This window comes from Somniosus microcephalus, chromosome 3 (assembly GCF_052327205.1).
Source record: "Somniosus microcephalus isolate GS21.2 chromosome 3, FLI_Smic_1.0, whole genome shotgun sequence".
NCBI classification, from domain to species: domain Eukaryota; kingdom Metazoa; phylum Chordata; class Chondrichthyes; order Squaliformes; family Somniosidae; genus Somniosus; species Somniosus microcephalus.
This window is the reverse complement of record NC_140989.1, coordinates 276,954,536-276,974,831: the sequence shown is the minus strand read 5'-3', so window position 1 is coordinate 276,974,831 and position 20,296 is coordinate 276,954,536. Positions and strand designations below refer to the sequence as shown.

General features: G+C 41.7%; 1 protein-coding gene across 8 annotated transcripts in view; it reads left to right on the top strand.

The window, feature by feature from the left end:
* Positions 1-546: 546 nt before the first annotated feature.
* Positions 547-20,296, top strand: part of LOC147121982 (nucleoprotein TPR-like) — a 107,136-nt gene continuing 87,386 nt past the window's right edge. For all 8 annotated transcript variants that reach the window (XM_085982591.1, XM_085982587.1, XM_085982590.1 and 5 more), the window contains exons 1-6: positions 547-720; positions 5,001-5,105; positions 7,827-7,900; positions 8,967-9,063; positions 11,179-11,282; positions 18,974-19,138. In XM_085982591.1, the coding sequence (XP_085838717.1) occupies positions 567-720; positions 5,001-5,105; positions 7,827-7,900; positions 8,967-9,063; positions 11,179-11,282; positions 18,974-19,138 (699 nt within the window). In that variant the 5' untranslated portion in view covers positions 547-566. The remainder of the gene's footprint in view (positions 721-5,000; positions 5,106-7,826; positions 7,901-8,966; positions 9,064-11,178; positions 11,283-18,973; positions 19,139-20,296) is intronic.

Below are 20,296 nucleotides of genomic sequence, written 5' to 3'. Positions count from 1 at the left end.
AATGCTGGAAATTCTCAGCAGGCCAGGCAGCATCCGTGAAATAACAACAGAAAATGCTGGATTTCCAGCATCCGCAGTATTTTGCTATTATTTCAATATTAGATTGATTAGGTGGTTGAAGGGATACGGAAACAGGGTATAATACGGAAATATGCTAAAAGAGACTGGTTGTGCCGCATAGCCCGTTCCGCGTTGTAGCTTCTATGTAAATGATATGATTCTTCTAATCTGCCAGGCATGTTAGGAGAGTTGCTTATGGGTTCCTAATACATTTGGATACTAGACTGAGAGTGTTGGAAAATCACGGGGGGTTATTGTTCTTTGCTGGACTTTGAGCTTCCCGCGTTCTTCGCGGGGTGGGGAAGAGAGCGGAATAAAGGGCCCACGAGGCTTGCTAGGAATTGTAGTTTATTCTGGTTTTTAAAGAAAGAAAACTCAACCTGCACAGGACTATAACTCCCAGAGGGCGCTGCGCGGCTTGTGACGTTTCCGCGTCACACATGCGCGTTTAACAAGCGCCTTGTTACGTTTGCGGGCGGGCCGGTATTGTGGGTGCAGACGGTAAGATGGCGGCGGCTGTGTTGCAGCAGTTGCTGGATCGCGCTGAAATTGCCAAACTCCCCAAAAACACTGTGACCAAGCTCGAGAAACTCATCTCCGACAAAGATATGGATATCGATGTCGTCAAAGCCAAGTATGAACGTTTTAAAGTTGACAGTGGTAAGTAATGGGTAGCAGTGCATGCTTGCCAAGCCAGAGCGGGTAGGCCTCCAGTTGCCCCAAGTATCAGACGCAGTACTTGTTTCGTTTCATCTATGCTCAGACTTTTGCCCTTTTTTATTTATAAGTATCAGCCTCAAGATTTTTAAAGGAACACTATGTATTGTGTTACTATATTTAAAAAAATTATTTCAATTTGCCATTTCTATTCGGAATTACCTCGTTTTATTTTGTCAGTGTTGTGTTACCCCAGTTAAGAATACATTCACTCCTGTTCTTGTTGACTTGCATTGGCTCCCGAATCTCCAGTACAATTTAAAAATCGTTCTCCTTTACAGCTTTTTCCATCGCTTTGTTCTATGCTACCTCTGCAATCTCCAACAGATCTTTCTTCCGGAATCCTCTTCTCACTTTAGTTCGCTGTATGTTGCTGCACTCTATGCTACCATTGGTGGCAGAGTGTTCATCCACAATGCCACTGCTCTCTGGGATTTGTTCCCTAAACTTTTCTTCCTCCTTGCCTATTTATATATACTTCCAAAAGCCTCAAACCAGCACTGATTTTGCCTTTGATCACTTATTATGACTTCTCTCTTGGTTCCTGCCCAACATTCTTGCCATGGAGGGAGTGCAGCAAAGATCCACCAGACTGATACCTGGGATGGCAGGAATGACGTATGAGGAGAGATTGGGTCGATTGGGCTTATACTTGCTGGAGTTTAGAAGAATGAGAGGGGATCTCATTGAAACTTATAAAATTCTAACAGGATTAGACAGACTAGATGCAGGAAGGATGTTCCCGATGGCCGGGGAGTCCAGAACCAGGGGTCACAGTCTAAGGATAAGGGGCAAGCCATTTAGGACAGAGATGAGGAGGAATTTCTTCACCCAGAGAGCGGTGAGCCTGTGGAATTCTCTACCACAAAAGGCAGTTGAGGCCAATTCATTAAATATATTCAAGAAGGAGTTAGATGTATTTCTTAAGGCTAAAGGGATCAAGGAATATGGGGAGAAGGCAGGGACAGGGTACTGAATTTGGATGATCAGCCATGATCTCATTGAATGGCGGAGCAGGCTCAAGGGGCCGAATGGCCTACTCCTGCTCCTATCTTCTATGTTTCTATTCCCAGATCTCCTCTAAAACACATTGGAACAATTGTTCCCTAAAGTGAGCTATGTAAGATGGTAAGTGAAGATGAAAGAGACAATTGGTGCAATCTAGTGTACCTTTTGACAGCTGGTGTAGCATAAGTGGATGCCTGTGAGCTAGTCTCTTGTGTACCTAAAGCAATGGTTGTGGAGGAAGATTTTGCAAGGGAAAAATGTCAACTTTTATTATGACAGCCAAAATTTCTTTATTGCTACATAAAATCTGACCTCATAAATTGATGATTCTTTTCTCAAGCCAGCTGCTATATAGAGCTACATGCTATTTTGTTCTGAACCGACTGTTATATTTACTATTAAGCACACAACACATCTTGTACTGTTGGGGAAATGTTTGGTTATGTTTAGTTATTGTCCATTCCTATAGCCACTTCTGAAGTTTTAGCTTTTCCTCTCCATTTGTATGAAGTTCTTTCCTGGGCTGTGATGCTGCCTAAAGCCAGTATCTGCAAGTGGGAAGAGAAGTCTAAATAAGAATGTGTCTTCAGAGTTGATTTTAAAATCTGAGAATAGTTAAGGGTTTTCTAGTAAAAGGAAGGGGTGACGAGTAATGCAAAGTAGAATTTGTTAGTTGCATTTTCTAATTTAGTATCTTGCCCTTTGAAAATTCAGGTCGTTTGATCTTTTTGATTAAATTTTGCGTGATGCTGATTGGATGTAAGTGTTAAGTAAACCAATTTAAGAACCTTTTTTGAGCAATGGCCAGGACTGTCTTAATGTAGATCTTCCTACTAATAATGCTTTTTACTACTGGCACATCAAATCTATATGGTACTAAGTTGAATCCCACTCTTCTGCTCTCCCTGTACCCTCCAATATTCCTCTCTCTCAAACATCTATTTCTGAATGAATTAATGGCTTTAACGATGGTTTGTGGCAGAGAATCCCTCATTCTATCTACCCTCTGCAAAATGTTTATTATTATAAATTTGCACCCTCTTAGTATGATTTCATTAACCAGTGGGAATAATTTATCATTACCATAACTTTTCGCAATCTTGAAGACCTCTTTCATATCACCTCTTAGCCTTCTTGGCTTTACTGGGGAAAAATAGCCTCAACACCTCGAGTCTCGATGTAACAAACTTCTCATCCTTGGTCACTTTCCAGTGAAGCTGCAGTGCATCCTTCCCATTGCATTTATATTCACCCTATAATAAATAGGGTGGCTAAAACTATAGATTTATTGCTTAAAAGTTCACATTAAAGCATGTCCCACACTATTTCTCTTTTGGTCAATCATTCTTGCAGTTCCTAGGAATATAAAATGAGAAGCAGAAACTAGATTTGGAAGTTGGGTACCATATCTGTTGAGATGCTTGTTTGACTCTCCTGAAGTTGCAGGTGTAACTTGCAGCAGTAGTTGAAACATGAGTATGCTAAACAAAGTTTAATGGATTTTGGCAGTTCATCGCCAGCTAATATAATGTACATTGTGACCAGAGTAGGAGATGCCACAGCATCCCATCTCTGGAGGAAAGCAAAGATTTTGATTTGTGCTCAATCAAATGATTTTGAAAGTGGATTGGCATTATTAGCCCTCATAATTTACAGTTTCATAAATGATTCATTCATTTAGCACTACTGTTTCAACAAATATTAATTATATTTTCTTGGAATGCAGAGTGTGGATTGAGCTGAAGCATTTATAAATGGTTTATAACAATCATTGATTGAAAAATAATAATTAAACAGATTGGGGTTCATTTTGTATCTCCTTCAGTGCTATGCTATAGAAGATGAATGCATGCTTTAAGTAGGAAACTTTAATTGTTAAATCCAGTGGTTAATGGTGTAGCAATTGTGTTTTGTATCTATTAAAAGGAAATTTCTTGCTTTTCAAAAATGCCATAAAAAACCCTTTGCAATATGAAATCATTCTCCACACCAGACCAAAAAAAATCCCGATTTGATTTACCTTTGTTGCATTCATTTTAAATGCAAAATCCCTTAATAAAGTGCATATAGTTCAGATATATTTCCCCAACCTTTAAGTATATGCCTGGCTCAATGGTAACAGGTTTACCTCTGAGCCAGATCCCTGCAAGCTCAAGCACCCCTGCAGGATGTGAGCACATAATTGAGGCTGACGCATCACAACAGTACTGAGGTAGTGCTACATTGTTGTGGTCGAAACATTTAAACCAAGGTTTTTGCCTGCTCAAGTGGACGTATCGCGGACCCCATGGCACATTTTTGAACAGCCGGAAGTTCTCCAGTGTCGGGCAAGCGTTCATCCCTAGACCAACAGCACCAAAATAGATTCATTTATCATTGATCTCATTGGTGTTTGTGGGGCTTTGCTGTTCACAAATTGGCTGCTATAGCTACTGTGTTTGCCTGTGAAATAATTATTTGCCTGTGAATCATTTTGGAATCTCCTGAGGACATGAAGGGTTTGTTTGTTCATTCATCAATCTAAAATGACTTAGTGGTGGAAATATATGTAATTCTGACATTGAAAGTTGCCAAATGCTTCTGTTCTCAAATGAAAACCTCCTATGATGTGTGATATTTGAAGCCTTTTTTTGCCCATATTAAAGGGTACGGTACTGTAGTTATGTTTCTTGACTAATAATCTACAGAACATAAATTAAAATCCCACCGTTGCTGTTTGAGAAATTAAATTCAGTTTAAAAATAAATAAAATCTCAAGCTGCTATTGGTAAAAATGACCATGAAGCTGTTGGATTGTTGTAAAAACCCAACTGGCTCACTAATGTCCTTTTCAGGGAAAGAAATCTGACGCCCTTACCCAGTCTGGCCCTATGTGATTCCAGTCCTCCAGTTACGTGGTTGACTCTTAAAACTGCCCTCTGAAGTGGCCTAGGCTACTCAGTTGTAACAAACCACTATTCAGTAGTTCAAGAAGGCCCACCACCACCACCACCTTGGGGCAACTTGGATATGTAATAAGTGCCGGCCTTGCCAGTGATGCCCAAATCCAAGAATGAATTTTAAAAATGAAATTAATTGCTACTGCTGGATTCTACTTGCTTGACTTCAGTAACTGATGCAGAGTAATAGGTGTCTTTTAATAGTTCTCGACTGTGAACCTCTTATTTGTGTTTGATCATAAGAGTGCAACTTATACATTTTGTTTAATATTTCAGAGCAACAGTACTTTGAAGTGGAAAAGCGACTAAGCCAGAGCCAGGAGAAGTTAGTATCAGAGACACAGGAATGTCAAAAGCTACGTGAGGAACTTTCTACACTTGGTAAGTACTATTGCATATGTTAAAATTTTACGGTAACAGCTTAATTTCTAAACTAAAAGGTGACGTGTGATACTGGGTATGGTAAGGGTTGGTGCTGAATTAAACATGTCCTCGAGAGATTGGTTTATGCCAACAGTGAGATGAATAAGTATCAGTGTTTGTGGCCTGGCTCTGAGCTTGTGTAGTTTTATCAAGTTATTTAAACTCCCTGCATTGAAGAATGGGACTTGCTGAGCAGGAGAGGCAGAATTTTTTGAACAACATAATGTGGAGTAGGCCATTTGACCCCTCGAGCCTGCTTTGCCATTCAATAAGATCATGGCTGATCTTCTACCTCAACTCCACTTTCCTGCAATATCCCATGATTCCCTTAATATCCAAAAATCTATCCATGTTTGTCTTGAATATACTCAACGGCTGCGCCTCCACAGCCCTCTGGGGTAGAGAATTCCAAAGATTCGCCACCCTCTGAGTGAAGGAATTTCTCCTCATCTCAGTCCTAAATGGCCGACCCCTTATTCTGAGACTGTGACCCCTGATTCTAGACTCCCCAGCCAGGGGAAACATCCTCCCTGCATCTACCCTGTCAAGCCCTGTAAGAATTTTGTATGTTTCAATGAGATCACCTCTCATTCTTCTAAACTAGAGAATATAAGCCTAGTCTACTCAATTTTCCTCATAGGACAATCTCCCCACCCCCCCCAATCCCAGGAACCAGTCTGGTAAACCTTTGTTGCACTCCCTCTATGGCAAGTATATCTTTCCTTAGGTAAGGAGACCAAAACTGTACACTATACTCCAGGTGTGGTCTCACTAGGGGCCTATATAACTGCAGTAAGACATCTTTACTCTTTTATACTCAAATCAAATCCTCTTGTAATAAAGGCCAACATACCATTTGCTTTCCTAATTGCTTGCTGTATCTGCATGTTAACTTTCAGTGATTCGTGTACAAGAACACAGCTCCCTCTGATCACCAACATTTCCCAATCTCTCTCCATTTAAAAAAAATACTCTGCTTTTCTATTTTTCCTACCAAAGTGGATAACTTCACATTTCTTCACATATTCCATTTGCCATGTTCTTGTCCACTCACTTAGCCTGTCTATATCCCCATGAAGCCTCTTTGCATCCTCCTCACAACTTACATTCCCACCCAGCTTTGTATCATCAGCAAACTTGGATATACTACATTTGGTGCCCTCATCCGAATCAATGATACAGATTGTGACTAGCTGAGGCCCAAGCACTGATCCTTGCGGTACCCCACTGGTTATAGCCTGCCAACCTGAAAATGACCCGTTTATTCTTGCTCTGTTTTCTGTCCGTTAACCAATCCTCAATCCATGCTAGTATATTACCCCCAATCCCATGAGCCTAATTTTTTTTAATAACCTTTTGTGTGGCACCTTATCGAATGCCTTCTGAAAATCCAAATACACCACATCCACTGGTTCCCCTTTAGCTATTCTGCTAGTTACAGCCTCAAAAAACTCTTAACAGATTTATCAAACGTGATTTCCCTTTCATCTGCAGGAACAGTTCTAGAATCTATGGAATTTTGGAACATGGCAACCAATGCATCCATTATCTCTATAGCCACTTCTTTCAAAACCCGAGGATGCAGGCCATCAGGTCCAAGGGATTTATCGGATTTCAGTCGCATTAATTTCTCCAGCACTTTTTTTGTACTAACTCCTAGCTCCTCAAACTCCCTCAGCAGAACCTCATTCCTAGTTCTATCTATGTCGTTGGTTCCTATGTGGACCACGGCAACTGGATCCTCCCACCAAGTTCTTCTCCAGTCGCGAGGAGATGTCTTTAATCCTGGCACCGGGGCAGGCAACACAACCTTCGGAACCCTCGGTCATGGCTGCAGAGAACAGTACCTATCCCCCTGTCTATACTGTCCCCTACCACAACTACATTCCCTTTCACTCCCCCCACTTGAATGGCCTCCTGCACCAGGGTGCCATGGTCAGCTTGCTCATCCATCCTGCAGTCACACCCTCCTGTCCCTGACCACTAACCAGACCTGTACCACTACCTAACCTAAGGGGTGTGACTGTCTCCTGGATCAAAGTGTCCAGGTAACTCTCCCCATCCCTGATGCCCCGCAATGTCTGCACCTCAGACTCCAGCTCAAAAACACTTGAGCTGAAGTTCCTCAAGATGCAGGCACAGCAACAACTTGTATTTATATAGCGCCTTTAATGTAGTAAAACATCCCAAGGTGCTGCACAGGAGTATTGTAAGACAAAAAATCTGACACCGAGCCACATACGGATAAACTAGGGCAGGTGACCAAAGGCTTGGTCAAAGAGGTAGGCACTTTGCAAACGTGGTTGTCCAGGATCACTGCTCCACAAACACCCACATGCTGCAGTTGCGGCACACCCCCTGCACTGCCATCCCTATATGACCTTGTTTTATTTAATTAAATTTTTAATTAAGTAACTTAGTTTGCAGTGTAGTTTCTTGACTACTTGATCCAGATTAAGTTATGGGTATTGAAATTAAATGTCTACCTGTAACACACAGCACTACAAGTAGTGTAGGCAAAAAGCAGCAACTCATTCCCATTCTTTCCAAATTCCTAACTAAAACACTGTTTAAGTACACTCCATTTTAAGTCTGCTCTGTGCTCTCTTCCAATTATTTAAGGATTTTTTAAAGTATCAATTAATTGAGAGCGACTTACTGATTTTTTCTCTTTTACAGATGAACAATTGAAAGAAACTAAGGAGAAAAATAAGGAGCTCGTATCTTCTAAGGAAAAACTGATGAGTGTAGAGGTATGTGATGTATACTAGAACAATCTCGTCTTTCTCCTGGAATTTGCCTTTTTACCTACTTGATTGCCAAATAACAAGCACCAAGAGTGGATAAAGTGGCATGTTGTGGCACCAGGAGAACGGAAAGCAAGGGTAGTTTGAAAAATCACTTAGTTTGCTGATAAATTTGTAGAAACTGGTTCTAAATTATGGAAGCAAGGTCTTTACAGGCTATTTGCCATGAGTGTTTCAAAATTGAAGCCAATCTGATCCCCACACACACTTTGCTGTATTTTTAGTGCTTGTAAAATTCCAGGTGGGGCTTGCCAGCTTTGATTGCAATTGGCTTTGTTTAAAAATAACACGTATAATAGAAAACAACGGTGAATTGCTAACTGGTACCTCTTTAATGTATGTCCTGCTATTGATTTCCCTTCTTCCACCACCCCCCCCAAAAAAATTCTCTGCAAGTTAAGCATGTAACTAATTCTGCACATGTAGCCCTGAAATTATAAGCACAGTGCATCTAGGAAGATTGGACCTATACCTTTCAAGACTTTGGCTCCTGTTTTTGTATGTAAATCTTATGGCACCCTCAGTAAAAAGCATAGCCTGTTAGGATACAGAACCATATAAAATAGGAAGGTCAAACATTTGACCACTGATTTGTTCTGCAGTAACTGATCTCAATCAGGACAACCGTGGGAGGCACTATGATCAGTCTTGTTATTCTTTGACCAAGGAGTAGTAGAACAAGCCCAAGTTCCTGCCGAGAAGCCCCTGCTGGATCATATGCGTGAGAACCAGAGTGGCTTCAATTTTGATAGTCATGGACTAATAGCCTGTAACACTTGCTCTCTTGCCTCAGATGTCAAGAATGGCCACTTAATGAGACTGTGTGTGTTACCAGTACTTGTGGGAATGATATTCCAGCATTAGACCCTGCCTTGAGAGGAGAACATATTGGTGGAGGAGGAGAGACTTGTCTTCAACTCGTGCCAATGGTGGAAAATGCTGTGTGCTTCTCAAATTACTGCAATAGGTGTATTTTAAGGAAAGCTGATTTAATTTTTAAATTTTAAAACAGAGCCAGCTTTCTCGAGCAAAACATGAGTTGGATAATGAAAAACGAGAACTGGTGAGAACGCTTGAGCGTAGATCGCAGGAACTGGAACACTTGAATGGTACGTTGAGTAACTTCAATTGAAGTTTGGTTTGACTTTTTAAACAGAAATTACAGCTGTATTTTTGGAAAGTTCTGCAATATATATTTTAACACTTGAAGTTTTAATGTATCAATAATGACGTTAAAACTACATCGTTAAGCTCGTAACTGCAGTTACGTACATAGTCACTCACCAATTTACTTTAAAGTTTTTTTTTCCTATCTCTAACGTCATATGTACCTATTTCCTCTTTAAAGCTAGAATCCTCTTCAAATTGAGTCAGAAGGCAGAAGTTGTATCTTAACAGCTCCTTCAGTACAAATCTCCCAGAGACCATTTTTCCCAGTGGGTGTATGGGAGAGTCTGGATATGTAAGATTAAATTGGACTACTGACTGAAACCAGTATAAAGTTTGAAAAAATTGCATAATCAAAGCAACAGGTCAAATTCACCTGATTTTTATGGTGCAAGAGATGTAAATTTGCACCTCAGAGCAAGATAACTTGTTAGGAATGCAATCCTATTTCCATATTTTGCTCAGACAACTTAGCTTGACAACGATGCAGAGGTTATAACTGAGAGATATTCCTTTCCTTTGAATCTTGATCAATAGACAAAACTAGAAACCAATTTGAACAAATTGTATTGTGTGGCCTGTAAACTGAATAAATATGTCCACACCAGTGATATCCAGCTATGGAGAGTTTGGTAATGTTTCTCTTTTTTAAGGAGTCTTGCCATTCCTCACCCCCCTCCTCAAAAGAATATCTTCTAGGTGTCAATTTTTGTTGTGTAGTTCCATGGGTGCCATCAACCTTCCAGTACCTTGCCCAACTGCCAATCTTTGTATTTAAAAATGGTTATTTGACTGGAGGTCATTGGAGCCCAGTCCTGTCTCATCTGACATCTTGTCTAACACTTCCCAGCAGCTATCACTAGATAGCAATTAAGAGTAGGATTGGTGGATGAGTGTTTTTTTGCCACACCTGAGGCAAGGATTAATTGTTGCATCCTGGTTGAGATCAACTAACTCAACATAGACTAGGGATCAGGTACTCGACTTTCTGGTTTGTATGTTGTAATTGGTGCACGTGATGGTGGTTTTAGTCAGTGGTCAACTTGAGCTAGAAATAATTATTTTAAACAACAATTTTTGTTGGTTTTAATGTGTAGTAATTTGAGTGTAAGGTTAAGTGAGAATTGTGAAGCTATATAATATGGGGGAATGTTTTTGAATACCTAATATAGGTTAGATGAAAGTGGCAATCTCAAAAGAATCCTTTCTTAAAACTAAAGTGGACAATTCTGTTCATCAAAGTTAGGGATGTTAATGCTGGGGCATTACACGTACCCAATTCATTAAATACTGTTTACCAAAAAATCAATGCTGATGTATTAATTAAGATTGTTTTCTTTTATGAAATTAATGCATTGATCAATGTTGGGTGCCCTGTGTCAACATTGGACATGTCCACCATAGCCAAGTTCCTGTATTTTACCTCAGTATTGTAGCTTATTCGAGCATACTAACTACACCAATATAAATGCCTCTAATTTATTGACCTAACTATGCTTGGGTGATAGTGAGGTTGCCAATTTTAATGTTAAATTGTGGACAGTTTTATATTGGTTCACATCCATTCTGAACTATCAGGTTGAGGCTACCCAAATCTCATTTTACGTTGTATGTTACCAGTGACCTTGCTCTGGGCTCAAACCCAGATCCGAGGGTTGAAAGAATAATGCCCTAATCCATTATGCCGCCCATTACCCCAAGAACAGTTTTTAAAATTTATGAAACATTTGCTGATGCAATTGTTATAGGTTATGCAATTTTAAACCACGAATGAAAAATATTCCAAAAATAGTGTTTTTTCATCAGAATTACAATAATACAGGTTTGAATCCGGAGAAGCGGATCTGATTCCAATTGAATGTTTGTGTCTATCTATAGTCCTGCTTTCTTGTTTCCTCGGCAGTGACTGATCGACTAAGTTCAGTCATGTCTTGTCTTTCCAGTTGATATGGGAGGTAGGACCAAGCTGGAGTTAGGTTTGCTCTTGTATAACTGAAGTACTTTTTGGAGGAGGAACAAAAATCTTATGACCTATGGATTTAAATATTTGTTTACAGAGGATTTGAAACGTCTGAATGATAGACTTGTAGAAGCAAATTCAACAAAGATAGATCTTCAGTTAAAACTTGATGCACTTCAAGTGTCAGAAGTCTCTATTAAGGTGAGTGTCTTTCAGCAAGTGCTGAATCTGTCAGTAACTATTACTTGAAACTACAAATTCAGACTTCAAATTAATTTTTAAATTAGACAGTCAGTTTATGGGTAAAGTGTATAACTTAATGTACATTCACAATTTATGAAGCTATTGATGCGCTATCAATTACTCATAAAAGACTGAGAGTTAGAAGAGTAACCAAAGGCTTTTATAAACAACAGAATGGAGGTCTGCCTCGCGTGGTCGACCGGTCCATGATACTAAGGGCTGGGGAGCAGTCACCTTTATACTAGGACCTGTGGGAGGAGTCAGCCGAGGCATGTCCAGGCATGTACACAGTGGAATACAAACAGGAATACAAACAGTGGTTTACCACAGCTATTTTACATGTTATGAAGCCAATGTATGTACAGGAAACTTTGTGATATCCGGCACCGACGGGACCGAGCTGTTGCCGTCCCATCAAAACTGCCGGACAAACCAGCGCTAATGTTGAAACATACGGAGCTCCGTATCTGGCAACAAACCCTGTTAGCAACAGCTTCTAAACAGTCGGCCGTACCTTGCAAGCGTCTCTGTAGCTTAGCAACAGCTTCAGCGAGACCTTGCAGAGCCTGACTGGTGGGGGAAAAAAAAGCAACGAGAAGAAACAAAACGGCTCCTGATTTTTGCCGGTGGATCGAGCATTCCGGACAGTTAACCTTCGGATAAACCAAAGTTTCCTGTACTACATTATTAAGAGATATATTGTGGTCATAAGATATCAAACACACATTTTATCCGCCATTGCTTTGCATGATTTATGAAGTCACTGCATTGCGTCTGTAGGAGGAATTGTATCTCTGTCGTGCTGCCTGCACTGAGCATTGGTGGGTTGATGGGCTGAGGCAGCTTGTTGGGTCCTGAATTTTGGGGGGTAGTGGGGAATACTGGTGGACATGTTTGGGTTTGGGCCCCTCAATAGGTGGATTGCTGTGCAGAGGGGCTAGTTTGTGTCATGGGCAAACAAGAATTGGTCACAGACTACCTGGTATTTTCCCTGCAAATTTCTGGGTGCATAGTCATCTGGTATGGAGGTCTTTCTGCTTTTTCCCAAGCAACCTTCAGGTTTTTTTGTTCTGTCCTTCTCCGTGAAGATGGTACATAGGATGGAGATACATTTGCAAAAGGCTGTTACGAAGTGGAGGTAAAGTTCTAGGGTTCACCGTTCCATTCCCACTCAGACCTCACCGTCTGCGGCCTCTTGCATTGTTCCACGGAAGCTCAGCGTAAACTCGAGGAACAGCACCTCATCTTCCGATTAGGCACTTTACAGCCTTCTGGACTCAATATCGAGTTCAACAATTTCAGATCATAACCTCGGCCCCTATTATTTTTATATTTTTTAGCCACACTTTTGGTTTGTGCCTTTTCCTTTTTTTCCCCTCCCACATGGCAGCTGTCTTTCACTCTGCCAGCGCATTTCACACTTCCTCTCGAGCCATTGTTTGTTTCTTTACCTGTCCTATCACTATCTCATCTCACCTTGAATAGCTCTTAATGTCTCTTCTTTATCCCTCCTCCCATTTCCCAGTCCCCAAACTGCCTTTTAATCTTTTAATTTCCTGCCTTTTTTTTCCTCAGTTCTGTAGAAGGGTTTTGACCCGAAACATTGACTCTATTTCTCTCTCCACGGATGTTGCCTGGCCTGCTGAGTTTTTCCAGCGTTTTCTGTTGTTATTTCAGATTTCCAGCATCTGCAGTAACATAGAAACATAGAAGATAGGAGCAGGAGTAGGCCATTCAATGTGATCATGGCAGTTCATCCAAATTCAGTACCCGGTCATTGCTTTCTCCCCATACCCCTTGATCCCTTTAGCCTTAAGAAATATATCCAACTCCTTCTTAAATATATTTAATGAATTGGCCTCTACTGCCTTCTGTGGTAGAGAATTCCACAGGTTCACCACTCTCTGGGTGAAGAAATTCCTCCTCATTTCTGTCCTAAATGGCATACCCTTTATCCTTAGACTGTGACCCCCTGGTTCTGGACTCCCCGACCATCGGGAACATCCTTCCTGCATCTAGTCTGTCCAGTCCTGTCAGAATTTTAAAAGTTTCAATGAGATACCCTCTCATTCTTCTAAACTTCAGCGAGTACAAGCCCAATCGACCCAATCTCTCCTCATACGTCATTCCTGCCATCCCAGGTATCAGCCTGGTGAATCTTCGCTGAACTCCTTCCATGGCAAGAACATCCTTCCTCAGATAAGGCGACCAAAACTGCACACAATACTCAAGATGTGGTCTCACCAGGGCCCTGTACAACTGCAGCAAGACATCCTTGTTCCTGTACCCAAAGCCTCTGGCTACGAAGGCCAACATACCATTTGCCGCCTTTAACCGCCTGCTGCACCTGCATGCTTACCTTCAGCGACTGGTGCACAAGGACACCCAGGTCTCGTTGCACTTCCCCTTCGCCCAATCTATTGCCATTCAGATAACCTGCCTTCCTGTTTTTGACACCAAAGTGGATAACCTCACATTTATCCACGTTATATTGCGTCTGCCATGCTTCTGCCCGATCACCTAACCTGTCCAAATCATCCTGGAGTTTCTCGGCATCCTCCTCACAGCACACATGCCCACCTAGCTTTGTGTCGTCTGCAAATTTGGAGATATTACATCTAGTTCCCTCGTCTAGATCATTAATATATATAGTGAATAGCTGGGGTCCAAGGACCGATCCCTGCGGTACCCCACTAGTCACTGCCTGCCACTCGGAAAAAGACCCGTTTATTCCAACTCTTTGCTTTCTGTCTGCCAACCAGTTTTCTATCCAAGTCAGTACCTTGCCCCCAATCCCATGTGCCTTAACTTTACACGCTAACCTCTTAATGCGGGACCTTATCGAAAGCCTTCCGAAAGTCCAAATATACCACATCCACTGGTTCTCCCTTATCTATTTTACCAGTTACATCCTCAAAAAATTCCAGTAGATTAGTCAAGCACGATTTACCTTTTGTAAATCCATGTTGACTTTGTCCGATCCTGTCACTGCTTTCCAAGTGCTCAGGTATTACATCCTTTATAATGGACTCTAGCATTTTCCCCACTACCGATGTCCGGCTTACCGGTCTGAAATTCCCCGTTTTCTCTCTACCACCTTTTCTGAACAGTGGGATAACATTAGCTACCCTCCAATCCATGGGTACTGTTCCAGATTCTATCAAATGTTGGAAGATGATCAGCAATGCATCTACTATTTCTAGGGCCACTTCCTTAAGTACCCTAGGATGTAGATTATCTGACCCTGGGGATTTATCAGCCTTCAGTCCCATCAATTTCCTTAACACCATTTCCTTACAAATACTGATTTCTTTCAGTTCCTCCCCTTAATCAGATCCTATGTTGCCCGACATCTCTGGGAGGTTATTTGTGTCCTCCTTTGTGAAGACAGAACCAAAAAATGTATTTAATTGGTTTGCCATTTCTTTGTTCCCCATTATAAATTCCCCTGATTCTGACTGCAAGGGACCTACGTTTGACTTCACCAATCTTTTTCTCTTCACATCTATAAAAGCTTTTACAGTCAGTTTTTATGTTCCCTGCAAGCTTACTCTCATTCTATTTTCCCTTTCTTAATTAATCCCTTTGTCCTCCTTTGTTGAATCCTAAACTGCTCCCAATCCTCAGGTTTACTGCTTTTTCTGGCCAATTTATATGTCCTCTCCTTGGGTCTTATGCTATCCCTAATTTCCCTTGTTAGCCACGGTTGAGTCACCTTTTTTGTTTTATTTTTATGCCAAACTGGGATGAACAATTTCTGTAGTTCATGCAGTCTTTGCTTGCCATTGCCTATCCACCGTCAACCCTTTTGAGTGACATTCCCCAATCAATCCTACCCAACTCGTGCCTCAGACCATCATAGTTTCCTTTATTTAAATTCAGGACCCTAGTCTCTGAGTCAACTACTTCATTCTCCATCTTAATGAAGAATTCGATCATATTATGATCGCTCCGACCCAAGGGGCCTCGTACAACAAGATTGCTAATTAATTCTTATTACATAATACCCAGTCTAAGATGGCCTGATCTCTGGTTGGTTCCTCGACATATTGGTCCAGGAAACCATCCCGTGAACACTCCAGGAATTCCTCCTCCACAGTATTGTTACCAATTTGGTCAGCCCAATCTATATGTAGATTAAAGTCACCCATGATGACTGCTGTGCCCTTATTGGACGCTTCTCTAATTTCCCTTTTAATACCATCTCCAACCTCCGCATTACTGTTTGGAGGTCGATATACCACTCCCACTAACGTTTTCTGACCCTTGGTATTTCTCAGTTCTACCGATACAGATTCCACATCATCAGAGCTAATATCCTTCCTTACAATTGTGTTAATCCCTTCTTTAACCAGCAATGCTACCCCACCTCACTTTCCTTTTTGCCTATCTTTCCTGAATATTGAATACCCCTGGATGTCGAGTTCCCAGCCTTGGCCACCCTGGAGCCATGTTTCCGTAATCCCAATCAAATCATATTCGTTTACCTCTATTTGTGCAGCTAATTCATCCACCTTATTCCGAGTGCTCCTTGCATTAAGACACAAAGTCTTCAGGCTTGTTTTTTTTAACACTCTTAGACCTATTAGAATTATTAGAATTATTATTTACTGTGGCCATGTTTGATTTAAACTGTTGATTTCTCTGACGGCCACTTTTGTTTTTCTCCTTCCTATCTTTTGCTTTTATCCTTGTTTCCCTTTCCTCTGTCCCCCTGTTCAGGTTCCCAACCCCCTGCCATTTTAGTTTAAACCCCCCCCCCCCCCCCCAGAGCACTAGCAAACACTCCCCCAGGACATCGGTCCCGGCCCTGCCCAGGTGCAAACCGTCCGGTTTGAACTGGTCCCACCTCCCCCCCCCCCCCCCCCCACCCCCCCAAAGAACCGGTTCCAATGTCGCAGGAATTTGAATCCCTCCCTCCCCCCCCGCACCATTCCTCTAGCCACGTATTCATCTGAAATATCCTTCTACTCTGACTAGCACGTGGCACTGGTAGCAATCCTGAGATTACTACCTTGAGGTCCTATTTTTTAATTTACCTCCTAACTCCCTATATTCAGCGTTTAGTACCTCATCCTGTTTTTTACCTATAGCGTTAGTGCCTATATGAACCACGACAACTGGCTATTCACCCTCCCCTTCCAAAATGTTCTGCAGCCGCTCTGAGACATCCTTGACCCTTTCACCAGGGAGGCAACACACCATCCTGGAGTCTCGCTTGCGGCCGCAGAAACGCCTATCTATTCCCCTTACAATAGAATCCCCTATTACTATAGCTCTCCGCTCTTTTTCCTCCCGTCCTGTGCAGCAGAGCCACCCCTGGTGCCAGGAAGTTGGCTGCTGCTGCCTTCCCCTGATAAGCCATCCCCCCTATCAGTATCCAAAAGGGTATATCTGTTTGAGAGGGGGATGTCCACAGGGGACCCCTGCACTACCTGCCTGCGCCTACTATTGTCTGTTGGTCACCCCTTCCCTTTCTGCCTGTCCAACCTTTGCCTGCGGTGTGACCAACTGCTCAAACGCGTTATCCACGAATTCCTCAGCATCGCGAATGGTCCAGTATGAATCCAATCGCAGCTCCAGCGCCACAATGCGCTCTGCCAGTAGCTGCAGCTGGATACACTTCCTCACACATGTTCCCACATAGCGCAGGAGGAGCATGCCACGAGGCCGAGCTCTCCTGCCATGACTTACCCTTTAATTAATTGAAATTAAATTAAATCAAATCAATCCCACCAATGACACTACAGTTAAATGATATACTTAAGGGGCCTGGTTTACCAACAGTCCCTGCTACACCACAGAGACCGTAAAAACTATAAACCACAGAGTTAAAGTTTAAAAAGAGAGAAATACTCACCAACCAATCACCTGCTTCCTGGTGACGTCACACTTTGATTACTTTTTACTTCCCTCCCTCTGAGCTAGGAGACTGGTATGCCTCTCGAGTCTCCGGTGCTGCCTCACTCCAATCAGGTCCGCTAATCAGTATTTTGCTATCGTAAAGTTCTAGGGAGTTGGCTCACGCTGAGAACTGCAAAGTATTGCCAAGTGAAGCATCATCTCCAGAACCATGCAATAGTGGTATTGGTTTTGTTGGGCAAGGTGAAATTTGGCAGCTGATTAACGGAAGAGTATAATTTTGCCCCCGAGGAGGGACTGGCCTGATCTAGTCATTTATTTTGCTAGATTGGGGAGAGTGCTATCAGAATTGGTGGGGTCTTTAGGGTGCTAGAAACCTGACTCGAGGCTGACCGTTATAGCGACAATGGGTGTTTCTGGCTCTAGCTCTCTAATGGTCTCTCTTTTTGAAGGTATGTGTATACTAGCCTATTTAGAGGGGTTGAAAGGGAGCACCTGGCTTCCATTCCCAGCCGGAGGTGGTTCGAGAGATTAGGCTTCAAACTCTTGAGTGAGCTGTCGAGTGGTAGTATCTGAAATTTGGGTGACTGAGTCCTGCCTTTTGAAAGCTGGAGCCATTGAGGTACATTTGCGACCTTTTGCCCACCCAAAATAATTTGCAGCTAAGTCTCTCTGGCATAGTTGGACTGGCACCTTGATGGGTAGCAACTGAAATGGGTAGAGAAGGCAGGGGAGAATTTTGTCTTTATTGTGTTAAGATTGTTCTATCTGGTTAGGTCAGAATAAACACTGGTAAGGATTGGGTGAGGAAGTTCCTTTTGTACAGGTGGCAAGTTTCAGTGTGCATTTAAATATTTTTTTTAAAATTTTGTTTTAAAGTGTTGCTGCTTGATGTTTGTTAACATGAGGGTCTACATTACAATGTTTGTATTTTGCTGGATTCTGTACAAAAATGTAAAACTTGCTCCTCCATCATGGATATTGGGCACACATTTTCTGATCCATTTCCTATGATGTAATCATTACAATCAAGATTTGTTGATCTTGTTGAAAGTGCTGCAGCAATTGCTATTCAATTTTTTGAACTTGGAGTTCCTGTTCTGTGCTAGATTACTTTGTGTAATAAAAGGGGGGGATAGAAACAGTGTAATTTTCCATTTATTAATGGATAATTAACAGCAGTTTCATTCACTGAAACTTGGGGTTTCATAGTCGATACATAAAGGTAGCTAGGTACTACTGCATTATTTTTTTGTTTGAAGATACCAAAAGTGTCAATGTATTGAGATAGAGAGGACTGTTCCAAGCTTCGTGTTGGTATTGCACAATTTTTAGAGAAACTTGTAAAACCAATCAACAGGAGACTCTGTGCTAACTATGTAGAACAGTCCTTATATTCATAATATAAGAAAATAATGTTTTAGGCTGCTTTAAGTAGTCAAATCTTCTGTGAAATTACTGTAGCTCATGACTTAATAAGAAACCCACAATTTTTGGATCCGTTCCAGGATGTAAAGGTTTTATTGAAAACATGTAATCTGTTAGTACAACATTTATGTTAGGATGGGTCTGACGTCCTACTGTGCTTGTGTGTTTGACAAATATATTGTATATCAATAGATCTGATATCTTTATATTTAGTCACATTATCCAAAATATCAACATTAGGAGCACCCTTGTTTTATCGGAAAATCTTAACACTCAGCTCACTTCAGCAATCACTGACTACCAATGTATTTGTCAGATACTCTGAAATAAGTGGTTGCTAAACTATGATTTCTTTGCAGTATCGTGAAAAACGCCTTGAACAGGAAAAAGAATTATTGATGAATCAGAACAGTTGGTTGAATTCAGAATTAAAAACAAAGACTGATGAACTACTGGGACTTCGTCGAGAAAAGAGCAATGAAATTCTTGAACTACGATGCAATCTGGAGAACAAAAAAGATGAGGTCATTTATCTCCATATCTTGCCTGGTATTCTTCATAGTGTCTTTCATGTCCTCGGGGCATGCTTTTTTAAAAAGATGTAGATTATTATGGCAAATAGGGCACCAATTTGGGTACATCAAGATCCCACAAGTTGCAGTGAGATGAATGGCCAGCAAATCTGTGTTGATGGTGTTGTTTGAGGGATGAATGTTTGCTGGACACACTGAGAACTCCCTATGCTTCTGAAAAAGTGCCATGGGATCTTCTATCTGAGCTGGCTGGGTCTTGGTTTAAGACTTAATGGCCCATAAATTCCGTTCCCTACTGGTGTGTATGCGCTGTGTACTCACCCGTAGGGCAAACGGAAGCGCCGGTTTTACGCATGTGCTGGAAACCAGAACTTCCGTTCTTCAAAGAAAGGGCTTCACTGGACAAACGCCTGCGCCAGATAGGCAACGCCTGCGCCAGATAGGCAGCGCGTGCGGCTGGAACTTCAGTTTTTTTCAGCAGTTGCTTCATTCCAGGCAAGTCTGAAACAGCTGTGCCTGGAAAAGCAGGCGCGAGGCCTGCTTTTAACAAGGTAAGAGGTGAAGAAAGTAAGAGAAATTATTTTCCCACTGATTTATCATTTTAAAATACTTTAAAGAAAGGTAAGTTTATTTTTAGCCCTGTTAAATACTTTAATTCTTCTTTTCAAAAATTTAAATTTTTGTTTAAAATAGTTAATTTATGTAATTTATAGTCATTTTAAAAATGTGTTTTTTAAAATTTATTTGAAGTTTTACTTATGTTTTGGGGCTGATCTCTATTCATAGATTTGACAGGTCTTCCTGTCAAATCCATGAATGGAGATTCCCTGCTCTGATTGGCTCCCCATGGCCCATGTGATCCCAGATCGCTACGCACTACCTGTGCCCCTGGGATACGTGTGCCCTGCACACCGGCAGTTTGAAGAGGCACAGCAACGGAACTCTGTGCGTCCCGGGAGCTCTCCAGTCCAGGTGCAGATTTTTCCGGATTGCAGCCCCTGGGAGGACTGCGAACGGAATTTCTGGGCCAATATAAAAGATGAAAACTTCAATGATATACACTTGAACTCCTGGAGTGGGGCTTGAACCTATAACCTTTTGACTCGACACAAAAATGCTACCAACTGAGCTAGGCTGACATTTTGGTGT